The sequence below is a fragment of the Xiphophorus hellerii genome, chromosome 9 (assembly GCF_003331165.1).
Source record: "Xiphophorus hellerii strain 12219 chromosome 9, Xiphophorus_hellerii-4.1, whole genome shotgun sequence".
NCBI lineage: Eukaryota > Metazoa > Chordata > Actinopteri > Cyprinodontiformes > Poeciliidae > Xiphophorus > Xiphophorus hellerii.
In genome coordinates, this window is record NC_045680.1 from 5,433,557 (window position 1) to 5,448,240 (window position 14,684).

Sequence of the window (14,684 nt, forward strand, 5' to 3'; positions counted from 1 at the left end):
TGGAAGCAACAAATGGATATTAACAGCGTTCCACGGAGTAAAGACTTCAACAGTGACTTCAGAGAAGCAATTACTGTTGTTATTGGAGACCATTTAGGACGGTTGCCGCCTGACTTCCCAGGAATAGACACTCTGGGGAAATTCACCCCACAGTCAGACCATGCAAAAGCCTCTGCAAGTTTGTTATAATGTTAAACGCAGCGTATCGCATCACACCGATGGCTGTTTTCATTGGGTCGACCAGGACACCAAAATACTCCACAACCAAACATGAAGCCATCTGTCTGAAATTGGGTCATGCAAGCAGGAAAGTAATGTTGGGATAAAATTCCTCTAAGACAGCTAAAGATGCTTCAGCTAACTACAGAGGTATGAGGGTGTACCTAAATTTTCACACATACCTTTTTAATTTTGGCTTTGCCTGTTTTTATTTTATCTAGATTGATGTGATTGGATGATTTGCGTCTCTTGTTCTAAACTTGAGGCCACATTAGAACTTTGCAAATTTCAGATTATTCATGTCCAGATATGTAAAACTCTGAAATTGTAATTGCAACAGGGTGTACTTTGTGCTTTGACTGTACAAATGTTGCTTCAGTGATTAACTAGACTGTAAATGCGTCCTTATGCAGTTTGGGTCAGAAACTGAAAAAATCTTTGCAACATAAAGATGCGAGGACTTTACCTTATTAAGAGATCATTTGAAGGAACTTGGGCCAGAAAATCTCTCCCTACTCGCATCATAATATAAGTGGAGAAAGGACCTAATGAAATCTCTCTTTTAAGTGAGATTTTGTAGCTCATTAAAGATAAACGAGACATGGAAAAGAGGCTACGCACAGTAGTGAGAACTTGATTTGCATTTGCTTGGACTTGTAATCTTTACTGCCCATCTTATTTAAACACCCATGTATTACAAGTTCAGAAAGCGTGTTTATTATTCCATAAAGTCCTGCAATTCTTTTAAGGAAATTGTTTTGCTTATGACAATTGCTATTAAATAAATCCCATTGGTTGTTATTAAAATGTTTCATTAAATTCTTTACATTTGTATTGAAACATCTGCTATCTTAGAGTTTAAACATTTAAGAAATTAGCTTTTTTTTGCTGTACATATCACCCAACTCTAAGCTTTTATAGGAGCAAGATTAAAAACTATAACAACAGAGACCTCTTAGCCTATTTTCTATCTGTTCTGGTTATTAAGACATTAAAACTAATTTACTAGTTTAAAGTATCCAATGGTAATTAGGCATAAATACAATCAGACGGTAAAGTACAAGCTAAGACGTTTGTCTGAAATGTCTTCGGAATAGATACAATGCTGTATCTGAGTGTGGATTCACATCTTTTTTTTCTCTCCATTTTCTTTTCTCTCTCAGCTAACTTGACTGATGAAGGCAGGCTGTAGCTCTGCCTTGGAATTAGTGGGTATTGATTTGTGGGTTGTGCCTCCTTTGTCTTCTGTTAAGGTGTTTTGGGATGCTGCTGAGTCCCGGGCAGAAAGTCTGCAACAGTGACATGCATCTTCTTGACATGGTATGTGTGACTTCATTTGACTCATTTTATTACTGGCCTTAAATGGTAAATGGACTGAACTTACTTCCAGTCATTTTTGACCACTCAAAGCGCTTTACACTAGAGTCACATTCACCCAGTCGCACTCACAAACACGCACACATTTATACACCGATACGCAGATCGGTAGGCAATTTGGGGTTAAGTGCCTTGCCCAGAGGCACATCGACATGTAGCAGGAGGAAGCTGGAATCGAACCTACAACCTTCCGATTGCAAGACGACTACTCTACCAAAGAGCCACAGTCGCCCGGCTCTTTTGGTAGAGTATAATTAAAGGGTTTAATTATAACAGAAATCAATGCATGTGACTGTTACTGTGAAACACCTCGTTAAAATGTATTGATTGATCAAATAAACCATCTGTTATGCTGATTTTGAGACTGAATTAGTTTATAGAAACATAAAAACTGACCAGTAAAAACCTGGTGTTATTGCATGATTAATAAGATGGTAGGTAAAAACATAAATATTGCTGGGGATAAATAAATAAATTTTATTACTCGACTCCTTTTGTAGGAATCAATGGGAAAGAGCTCAGATGGAAAAGCCTACGTTATCACAGGAACGTGGAATCCCAACATGGCCGCCTTCCAGCCTCTGAATGAAGACACACCTAAAGGTTTGTCTTCAAAAAAGGTTTTCTGGTTGGTTTAACAGTTTAACAGCCCTTCTAGCCTTTTGCCAACAGGTTATTGGAGCCATGCTCTTATCCAATAAGGGGTGTGGTGGACGTACAGGATACAGTTTCTTAACTCAGCATTTGTATTTTAGTTGGAACCAGCAATATTAAATCCAGTTTGGGTAACCTTTATTGATTAAAAGCAAAGTTTAGCTAACCTTCAACTAGATACATACTGAAACCCTGACACCTCTATTTATTTTCTTGTATATTATTATTATTAGAAGTATGTACTATTATTACTTTAGTTTTTATTTTCCCTATGTCTATTGCTGTTATTTTCACTGTAACTGTTATGGAAGTAGTTAATGAATATTAGTTTTTCTTAATGAGGTTAATGTTTATCTGAGGGAAATGCATTTCTCTTTGCTTTTTCCGTCATCAGTACTCTCCAGATGACGTGCCAATGTTGGAATTAAACAACATGTACACTTATTGTATGTCAAATGTCTGAAAGGAAGGATTGTATTAATAAAATGTTAATAAGATGTAAAATGTGAACAGGGACAAGGATGGATCTGAGTATATGTCTGTGTAAGACATATACATAAATAAATAAAAAGTTAAAAAAAAACATTTGACACTAAACACTTTATTTGGGAGTTTAAATGTGAAACATTTTCTATCTAGGAGGTACAGATGCTTTAACAGTTTTTTATTTCTCTATTATAGTGTACACCTAATTTATAATTTCAGCTTTATCCAAATAAACAAATAAACAGATTTTAGTGACTGAATTTAGTAAGAAATCAAACACAGACGTTAACTTTATTTTTGTTCGTTTCCATCTCTAGATAAGCAGGTCTACATGACGGTGGCTGTGGACCTGGTGGTGACCGAAGTGGTGGAACCTGTTCGCTTCCTGTTGGAAACTCTCGTCAGGGTCTATCCGTCAAACGAACGCTTTTGGTACTTCAGCCGAAAGACCTTCAGCGAAACGTTCTACCTCAAACTGCGGCAGGTTGGTTTGCTGCAACTATTAATATCTGCTCCCCTTACATGTTGAGCCTTTATATATTCTTTTATTCTGATTAAATATGTTGGCTGATGAACCTACGCGACATGTGGGTGTGTATGATTCACTGACTGTGAAATGCTTTGTGCCCCGGCATCAGTCAGTGGAAAAAAGAAGCTCAAAGCAAAGTGTTGAGGCATAAAGACATTTTGTTCTTGACTTGGTTGCTTTTTATTTTTTTTTATTTTCTTGTTTTATACATTTGAACAAAGACAAAATATACATATAGGTTTGCTTTTCATCAATGTCTTTTATTATTTTTTTAGTACTGGCACATCGAAGCTGTGTTAATATCTGCAGGAGAGTAAATCGCTAAAATAAGCCGAATGTCCTTGTGATGCTTGGATTTTGAAATCTTGCTATAAAATTTGAGAATCAGTATTTGGAAAACTAGGGGTCCTATTTTCCCAAACATTGATTTTGTTGCATTAAATAAAACTATGTTCCTGGTCATTTTTGTCAGCAATGATTTATTAATCTTTTGTAAAATATAGAGCAGTAATGTTTGTGTTGCAGCAGAGCCAATGCATTTAGGCATTATTAAATATTTAAAAAGCCAACCTGAGCAGGTCAGTTCAGCTGATTGAGTCTCAGTGGTAGCTTCTGGCTACGAATCTGTCAGCTGTCGGCTATTAGCGATTTATTGTTTTGCAGTTTTACTCGGGTCATGTTAAGTTTATTGACTTATTTCAGAATTGGTGTCAGGGGGATAAAACAACCCAGATTGTATTCATTCTGAACTCAATCTATTCTCCCTAGACAAGCAGAGTTTCATTTTGGAGGGCAAGTATTGTGATGTAGAGGTTCACAAAGCAGATTGGAAATATGTGCAGTGCTTCCATTGCTTCTTAAATACTTTTTACAATTAAAATATAAGAAGTTATGAGAACAGCACTATATATATATATTAGTCAGTAATAGTCGAAACAGAGGTGACATCCCACTAGTCACTGTAAAACAGGTTTTTACTAATATTTTAAAACAGGAGAGTCCAAAGTGCAGCCAGTTGCACATTTTCACAGAAAGATTGATCCATATTCTGTTCCTGCTGCTGAGGATGGACAAATGAAATTAAATACCAACAAAATGAATGCAATCAATCAAAAACTTTTAAAAAGGCCACTGTGCAAGTCCAGTTTTTGACTGTCAAAGCAAATATTTGTATAATACATTATAGCAACAAGGCAAACTACTTTACAAAATGAAGATCCAAAATAACAACAAAAAAGAAGTGGCAGGTGACCAATCAGATTGATTCCAATTGTTAGCTGATTTTTTCACATTCATAAAGTAAAATCATTTAAAATATAAAACAATAAAAAATGGCTGTGGAGCAGCTTTCACCTTCAGGATTCTTGGCGAATGACCAATACTCTCAAGTATGTACTGTAATATACTTTTTAAAATAATGTAAGCCTTCAAAAAAAAAAAAGAAAAACACAATAATTTTTATATTTTGTTTATTTTTGCAGACACAAAAGGTCCACACTTGACCTTTTGACTTGCCGTCCAAAGTGTTCAAACAGGAGTGTGACACGAACACATGCAGCCTGAGCAATTTTCTGCTGGTGCTTAAACAAACTGTTAAGCCATAAGCTTCCTCTTCTCTGTTTTAGAAAGCAAATCTTTTAGTTGGCCACAGGGACCTGGTGAATCAGTGAGGTGTGGGGAAGCTTTGGATTGTGAAAGCTAATAAGAGGCTCTGTCTCATTATTTGCTTTTGGGTAATTAACAGCAGCGCTTTGACTCGTTCGCCTGATTGCTTCTCTTGTTATCTCTTTGGTAAATGGAAGGGTGCTGGGCTAGTTCTGTGGTTCCAAGCTAATTAAAAGATAATATTGTGTAGAAGTTTTCACTGAAGATGACAATCAGAGGTGGTACAAACACAATAAATATGCAATCCTCTTGCCTTATTTTGGGAAGGAAAACATTAATATGAAGTGCCATTGACCCGTCTGTTAACCTACAGGAGTTGTTTGCTCAACTACTTGCTATTCTTTTAAACAAGCCTGTCAGTGCTGAATGTTCTTCCTTGGTTTTAAAGCTGTAATAAACCAAACCACTTGAAATATCTCTAGTAATAATATGGATTCTGAAATAAAAGGAGAAAAACAAAATTCTTCTAAAAGGAGCTGGATCGCTTACAGAGTAAATGTAACAACTGATGCCCAGAAAAGCAGAAAGGTCTATTTAACTTCAAGACATTTTATTAATAGTGGGGGTCAGAATCTTTTAATTTATTGCATATTTTATGTTTAGATTTTTTTTTTATCGATATATTTGTTGCATGTTACATTTTTGGAACGTGATACAGTCTGCAGAGATAGTTTCATTACTAAGCCACAAAAGGGACAAACATATACTCTGAATATATAATTCTTTATTTGTGCTGCCTAAATCTCTTGAGACGCATTATCTCATTTACAAGAGAGACCTGTTACATACACAACAATAAAATAACGTAACATATGCTTGCTTACACTCCCAATCTTCCTGATAAAATTATTGTGATCACTTCTTCTGACTTCTGATATTTCTAGATATAAAAAAAATGTTACATATTTACTTTAATTTTTAATAAATACATGTTTATTTTCAGTACAATTTAGCAAAACTGTAAAATTAACTGTGAATTTGTGGACAATCATAAAACTTTTAGAAATATATTGATCTGCACAGAAAAGCACAGAAATATGTCTTTTGTAGATGTAATATTGTGTTAGTAACTAATCAGTAGAAGACTTTTTGTGCACATAAATTGATATTATGCGGCATAAGCGCAACCAGTGGAAAATGTTTCACTTCTCTTGATGTATTGATTATTTTTGCATAATTCAAAATCCATGTCACGTATGTCCCAGGAGCCTATTTTTTGTCCAAATTTATTTTTCTTGTTTTTAAATCGGTGTGAATAATTTATGTAGTTCACTAATCTCTTGAAGAGGCCGCTGCAAACCAAAGCAAATTATTTCCTCAAGTCTCTGTAGATTATTTTTCCAGAAATAGTCCAGGCTGGATATCCTCAGCTATTTCGAGTTGTCGGCTCTGACTGGAGTTAGTCATTAGATGCCATGCGAGTGGGCGGATCAATGGAGCTCATTGATCCATGTTTTTTTTCTCTAGGTGGAAGAGATGGGCACTAGCACCAAAGTAATTGAATAGACTAGAAATAAACATCAGCTGCCTGTGACACAGAAGGTCAGATCTGATGGTATCTTTGTTCACTTACACTTTCTTTATTGCCTTTAGGTACATTTAAGATCCATGTTAGGACCTGCTATGCTACTTTTAGTTTTTCAGAGAAGAATGTTGTATTGAGTCAGATTCTTCATTAACTGAAGTTGTTAACTTAGCAATAAAACAATGTTATAGTTTTAAGTGGGAATTTTCTTTTCCTCAAGTTATTCATGCTTTCTTAATATATACAGTATTTTAAGAAAAACATAAAAATCACAGACTATTCGTCTATTCAGTCACTTTATTTCCAGTTTATGATGCTCTATTTCATGTCAAGCTATGATGATTGAATCAAGTTCTTTATATCCACTACCTGCTCATGTTGCACCAAAACAATCTTGATCTTGCTGCTTTACAGTCGGTTTTGACATACATTTGTTATTGGGGATTTTTTTTTTTAAAACAAAACCACAAAAGAAAACAAAATAAATGGGTAGTGGCCAGATATAACCTTCCTGCTAATGTCTATGTGAAAAATATTTATCTCCTGCAGACAGAGATACAATATTGTGAGAGTCTTCATAGTAAGACACTGTGTGTCCTCTGTGTTTGTTAGCTTCTCAGTCAAATATGTGTAGCAGGCTTTCAATAAAAAGTAATCCTTTTGTTTTATGCAGTTTAATCTCACAAGAAATGCTGCAGTTTTCTAACAGTAACATTTTTGTGTTTTGTTTTTTTACCTTCCTTATCATCATTACATGGTGTCAAGATAACGTGCGTCCTTGTCCACCTTTGTTTGTCACAGTTCCAGTTGTTTTAATCTTTTAGCTGATTATTATTGCTTTGATGTTAGGTATGGACAAGTAGAAGAAATTTTCTTGTTGCTATTTGTTGAGTCCTGTTGAACAGCAAAAATCTGCCTGACTTCAGTGGCATGTTCTCTTATATTTCCCATTTTGAAAAGTGAAAGGTGAAGAGAAATGGTTAACAGTCACCTTGTTTTTATACTGCAAGTAAACAGGAAGTCATAGATGCCATTAGACACTCTGACCACTTAAAATACTTAATATGATTTGAAAAAGTGCTTCAGTTTTATTTGTTTTATAGGAATCAACAGGTGCGTGTTTTTTTTCTTTACCAAGTGACTAACTGGACACATAAATTTTACATTCTACTTGTGAAGTTATTTTCAATCTGTTTTCTCAGTGGTATGGTGTCTGCCCTGGAGCAGACTCCTGTCAGTCTGCTCCAGGGCAGCTGTGGACAAAATGGAGCTCATCACCATCAGTGTGTGAAAATGTGCATGAATGAGTGAATATAGTGTATAGAGTTTTGGAGTTCCCTGACTTGATAAAGCGCTATGCAAGTGCAACATTTAAACATTTGTGATTATGTGTTTGTTTGTTTACACAGCAGGCCCCTGACAGGGTGAGTCAGAGTGACTCTGTGTATGAAGTGGTGAGCCTTCAGAGGGAAGCAGAAAGAAACATTGAAGAAAGGGAGCAGGTCACCTCCCATAATGAGGAAGAAGATGTCGATGAAGGTATGCTCCTTTTGTTTGTTTTGCTTTTGTTCAGTTTTCTTTTATTTTCTACTGTTCTGGGTGAAGTATTCTACCTTCTTGGATTGAAACAAAATAAACCAGACATAGCTTCACAATAACTTGTCCTTCGTAGTGAGATTGAAAATTGCACAAACATAACAGCATTCGCTCTACAAATTTGTTGTCCTTTCAGTACTGAGGAGAAACATGTTTACTTTCCTAAGCACAATAAAAGAAGAGTGATTCACCAATACGTTGTAGAATTGACGTTTACCTTCTCTTATTATTTTGCTTTCACCGTGTATCATAAAGCCTTTTTAAATTGGACTTCATATTGCAAGTGTTCGTTTTGTATAAAGGGTCACAAGCACCTTCAAACTGCCCTTCTGCAGCAAAGCTTTGATAAAAACCCTTGTGTACACTTCAGTGACAGAGATTCATCAACAGGAAAGCTTAATTCTGTTAGGCAAGCAAACACTGGCTAGGCAGCGTACATATTCATGCATGAGTTCGACATTGTTGATGTCGACCGTGGATTTGTTGATTTGTCCACAGTATTTAGCTGCGGGTCCAGTCAGGGGGGTATTTGTGTGATTATCCGCAGTTGTGAATGTGTCCGTGTGTCAACCAGAACCCGACCCAATCCTGTTAACGCCTGCAACACTGCAGCGTCGACAACATCAAAGAGCCTTTATGTGCTGCTGTTTGGATGAAGTAAACAGCCTCCTTTAGTCAAGGACACCATTTGTTCGTATTTCTCTTCAATTTCAATAACACAATTGAACCAAAAACTACCAAAAACTAGGATTAGGGCCACTGAAAGAAAAATAAATCTGACTTTTTCCTCAGAATTCTTTTTTAAAAAAACCCACACAATTAAAAGATAAGATCAAGTTTCTCTTTTCCTAATTTTCCAACTTTATTCATACCCCTTACTGATTTATATTTATATTTAGAGTGATATTTTAATTTTACTAACACTTTTTTTCTAACTGGAAGTAAAATTAAAATTTTGAAGTTGCACATCTGTACGCGACTTTATCAAATATGAATAAAAAACCAAGAATTTCCTTTTTTTTCAACAATTATATCCCATCTACAATGTACTATCATTTAGGAATTTGCCTTTTCATGTCAGAAACAGACTTTTTGGTAGAAAGGAACGGATTTTATATCTAAATCTGCCCCAGTGAGAACAATGTTGTTTGTGTTGATGTATTTTAAACACATGTAAAAACACAATTTAAACAAAACAGACATAATCTACTTGCTTGAACCATTTGGAGCATGTTATTTTATACATAACCAAACTATATTGATATATTTCCATTATTTTGGTGTAATTTTCTTTATTTAATCGTTTAAGGTTCGTGTCTACTTTCCCATCCCTTTGACGCTGTCAATTTCCACACTGTGTGATAAATAAAGAATTATTCTAGAGTTGTCTAGCCTGATCAAGCATATAAAAAAACATATATTGGACCTATATATGTATTTTTTACAACCCATCTGACATTAACTTTTCTCCGCCTGAACAGAGTTATCCATCCATTTTTTCTCTTGAGAAAGTTAGTGAATCTATAAATTTGACCTATTTAGCAGACTGGATATTTTACTGCCAGTAACAGCCGTCTTTGCCGAAGGAATGAAGCCAAAACAGCAGTAATATTAACAGCCCCAGATAGACTCCAGAGGTTCCCAAACATGACCCAGTTTCAGGCACTTCACCACAGGCTAAATGCTGCAGGTGTCTCGAGGTCATCATTCAGACTGCACACTGTATGATAACACTGATTTTAATGGATCTGTTTATTTTGCAGCTGCGTTTGTGTGCGTATATGTGAGCATATTCTTGTATACCCATAGAGGGCATTTCCATCCAGTTCTCACATAGCAGCAGAGATATTTCTGAAATATTCATCTGCCTTTAACTTTTTAATATTGTGTTGTTTTACAACCACAATTTTTCATTTTTTTAACTGCATTTTAACTGATTAGACCAGCCTAAGTTAGAGAATACTTCAAATTTGAAGGAAAATTGCGTAAGATTTACAAACAAAAATCTAAAGAATGTGAATATGAATTCAGCATAAGTTAGTTAATTGCTCTGCATTTATTTACGGATTTCAAAGTGAAAGAGCATATAACACATCACATATGAAAAGTTAAAAAGTATAATTCTCTTTACACAAGTTTGCTGGATGTTTTTTTTTATTATTATTAAGTTTGTCCTCAAGCCTCAGAAATTGAGGTTTTATTCTCCTGTTTGTATAAACAGTCTTCAGCTATTTTCTCCTTGAAGAGGTAATCAGTATTTACACAATAAGAGAGAGAAATAGTCTGTTTTGTTCCTATCTGTCGAGTCACTCAGTCACGAGGCGTCCGCCAAGGCTGCGTCTGACTCCTTTCAGCCGGCTCTGTCGGCGACATCCACAAACCTTTTTCAGCGACGCCCCTCTCCTCTGCCACTGCTGAAAATTGAAGGCTATCAGGGCTGTGAAGCTGGAGGTCACTTTTATTGTAATAGTAATGAATACACTGTCAAAGTAGAAGCCACAGCAGTAAACACATTTAAATGTAATTCTGGTTAGGGTTTTTTTTTGTTGTTGAAAAGTGGAATGGGAAATTGGTTTGACACTGACATTGTTATTGTTTTTCTACTTTCTTGGACAAACATGGTTATGTCTCCAGCCTGACTCCTTTTCTGCTACATTTTATTTTGCAAGTATTATCTTTATGATACACGAAAGAAATGGCTTCTTGCTGTAACAAACCCAGTCCATTTGTGACTTCATCCTCACACAGATCCTGTTTTAATCCCACACTGAATGTGCCTCCCCCATCACATATAAAGGTAATAGTAATGGTCCTTGTCTGCCCGGTTCCTTTTATCACCTGGTAAGTTGGCAGCAGCTTTGGACTCGTGCTTTCTTGCCACGTGGCTCCAACAAATCTGAGGACGGAGGCAGCAGCTTTATGTTGGGTTTCTGAAACATTTGAAAGGCTTCATCAAGCATTTATAAAGACCTGAAAAGCTCCTGCTGAGGCTGTGAGGATGTTGGAGCCGCAGCGCATTCAGCATAACCACCTGCCTTTACTCATTTTGAAATGTCAAGGCCTGAGTAAGAGTCTTAAGCGGGAATGAGCGGTGCCTTTACACTCTCAGAAAGGTTGCAGTTGGGTTTTATTGTTCAGTTGTCTCTGAAGACCTGTGTTTTGTCACTTTAAATTTCTTTCTACTACATTTTTGTTGCTTTTATGCTTGTGTGACTTGTTTCTTTCTGATATCGCGACAGTATTAAAAAAGAACTTTAAACATGTCGAAAAGGACTACGTTCCTTGTATTCCTCACTTTTCAAAGAAGGGAAACAGGAAATATGCATTTTAATTAGTGGTTGGAATTATAAACGTTAAGGTTTATCAGGATATTTTGTGGTGTAATGATAAAAGTGACGATGAAAAAAATCGATCACAATCTGCTTTTGTAGATTTTAGGCCTCTGACTTTATGCCACTTCATACAGTCGAACCCAAATACTCCTTTTAAAAATAAAACTTTTCAGATCAGTTATTGAAGTAGTTTTATTATGTTATTGTATTTAACTAACAACACATAATACCTCTTTTTAATCACATTTCAGAATGTATTAATGGCCTTATCACACAATCAATATAAATGATAAAATTAAGAAATCAGTCGACACCAAGTATTGAGTTTACAAACATTATCAATAAGTGCTAATTCTTATCATTTGTTTTTCCTGCTAAACAATACAATAACATCTGTTGTGTTATTTGACTTTTATAGAAGAGTATAAGTACAATTAAATTAGGGTTCGGTGATCTAGTTTAAACTCAATGTCACTTTGATTTACTGCAAAACACAACATATATGGCAATGTTTAAAATCTGTTTATCACTATGACAATGTTCAACTATAATTTAGATATTTTTCAACAACTGGTTGTTTTTCAACATAATGCAGAAGTTGACGACATCTTTGACAAATTCAGTTCCAAAACAAAGAATAATACTTTGTTCACACTGCAAATCTTGATGCTCAATTCCGATTTCTCCGCCACTCTTGGTGGTTTGTTTGTGTTTCTGATGGTGTCGTCATCCGACATGGTAAACAATCAGCGCATTCTGTAACTTTTCGCAGCGGTATGACAGGAGTTTAACTGATGCATTTAGGAGCGTAAAGAGAAACTGAGCTTTCAGTAAATCAGATGCAGATGGGCAATGGTTGCTATAGAAACCTATACTCTTGATAGTCACAATATTTCCATTTTATACATTGCACTCATGGCACCAGCCACAATACATCGAATATATTAGTGATATTGCCCAGGCCTGCATTGTTTATATTCAGGTTCATAAATCAATAACTCGTACATTTTCTCATCTGAGATCAGTCTTCACTATGATGAAGACTACGGTTGTGGAGTTTGGTACTCAATCTTTGCCGCTGTCTCTCTTGTAAAAGGCAAGCTTTTTACAGGCTAATATTCCTGTCAAACTGTTACTTATCAACCTTGTGTTTCAGTAGCATAGTAATTAGCACCCTCGCATTGCCTTTCTGAAGAGAGACACCTGTAAACACCGGCACTCAAGGACTGGAGTTGCAGACCTCTGCTTAATAATATACCCAGATACGTAAAAAGATTTTGTACCATCATAGATGAGACTTAAAGATGAAGAATCTAGTGCACGTTATTAATTTCCTTTTGGGATTAATAAAATATTTTTGAATTTGAATTTGAATATGTGCTACTAGTATGAAATTTACACTCATGCCTCTCAATGGTCGCAGTAATACCACTAATAATATTATTTAATTTAGAGTAAACTTAGCAAATTTAGGTTTGTTCCAGTGAAGATCGACTCACCTGGATATGACTATTGTTTAAAGTTGCTCCTATGAAAGGACAGTTTAACTTGTTTTCTGATTGATTCAGGCATCTTAAAAGTCGTATATTGTGTGCAGAGCATTGAACTTTCATCCCAAGATAATTTTGCATTTATTATATATAGAAAACGAAATTTAATGAACCATACATAGTCTTTTTGGAGTAACTTTGCAACTTTTAAACCCTTCATCCCAATGAATATGCACTATAAAAAACTGTCCTCCATCGTAAGTGTCAAAATTCCAGCATTGACATAACATTCATTTCATTTTCTTCACATTTTAGACCCAGATAAATAATTAGTCTTTACTGTTTGTCACTCTGCAATGAGATTAAAGCCATACACATACACATGCATACACATACACATGTTTTTATATCCAGAAAGATATGGAACAAGAAACTACTGTATATGACACCTTGTGGAACATAATCACTATTTTTAGTATTTTATTTCTGCCTTATCTGTTTTCATTTTTTACATGTGAAATGCCAGTTAATAAAACCATTGACTGCCAAAAGGATATTTGTGTTCCTTTTTTGTCATTCTGCTTTTTCGTACTGGAAATACATTTCAGCACTTGTCCCTATGCAGCATATGTTAAAGCAGCCTTACAGTCTGCTTCAGAAGACAAGTGGTTGGCCGTGCTGATTGCCTCTTGTCTGCCTCACGAACCAGCAGCCAGGAGAGCAGTGATAATGGAAGGTGTAGGCACTGTGCACACACTCCTGCCTCCATTAACTGTGTGGGTTCAATACCAGCTGGTTTTAAAATGTGCTGCAAGACTCCAAAAGGGTTTAGATTGATTTATTATTTAGTACCTAATATATATTTTGCAATTTCAAAGTAATTGTTGTTCCTCTTGAGTGATGGCTCCCATGAAGCTTCCACTTTGAACGCCAAATTTTTGCACCTGACATCCAGGAGGATGAGAAATGGCTTTGGTAGTTAACATAATTTTTCAAACGTCTTGAAATAGTGGTAAAACATTTGAAACAATCCTAAGCTGCACATTTTCCTCACCTTACTGGACCAGCTTGTAACACAAAATAAACATGTGCACAGTTGTTTACAACTACGCAACAGTTTTATCTGACGAAATTGGAATAATGTGTCTCTATATACATCTTGTTTTCTGCAGATAGTGACAGCGAAATCTCCAGTGGGACTGGAGATGTCTCCAAGGACTGTCCGGAGAAAATACTGGAGTCATGGGGAGCAATCCTCACCAGATGGTAGGGCATCTAACGAGACAAAATCTGAACACAGTGATGTCAGAAACATTAAAATAGATTGATATGGGAACTTGTTTCTTGAATCTTGACAGCTGGAATGAAGAGTAAGGTTAGAGAGTAATTATGTAAAAAAAAAACTGGGTTACAGTATGATAATTGGGTTCTTGTCTTGATCACTTTAGCCTTTTGAGACCCATTCAATAAATTAAAATATTTAGTCAGTTTATTTCTGGAACGTCATCTCTAAGTGAAACACAGTATATATATTAATTACACAGATGGACCTTTGAAAGCCTTTATTTCTGTTAATTATGGTAAATAACAGGCTGACAGGAAACTCAAAAATGAAATCTTTTTATGATCAGTTAATTGGCTATATTTTCTTGATCATATACAGAAAGATTGCTGTTCTTGCAGTGCTAACTGCTCTATTTGCTAATATAAGATACTAAAACAGATGCCTGCTCTGCTAAAAAAAACAAAACAAGGTTTTACAGTAGAAGTAATGTCTGCTCTATTATTGCAGTTTGTATGCACCACAGGTT

General features: G+C 35.6%; 1 protein-coding gene across 1 annotated transcript in view; it reads left to right on the forward strand.

The window, feature by feature from the left end:
• Positions 1-14,684, forward strand: part of rabgap1l (RAB GTPase activating protein 1-like) — a 115,836-nt gene that overhangs the window by 18,228 nt on the left and 82,924 nt on the right. Inside the window, exons 8-12 of the mRNA XM_032571052.1 lie at positions 1,473-1,539; positions 2,097-2,199; positions 3,054-3,220; positions 7,865-7,994; positions 14,046-14,139. Coding sequence (XP_032426943.1) covers positions 1,473-1,539; positions 2,097-2,199; positions 3,054-3,220; positions 7,865-7,994; positions 14,046-14,139 — 561 coding nt within the window. The remainder of the gene's footprint in view (positions 1-1,472; positions 1,540-2,096; positions 2,200-3,053; positions 3,221-7,864; positions 7,995-14,045; positions 14,140-14,684) is intronic.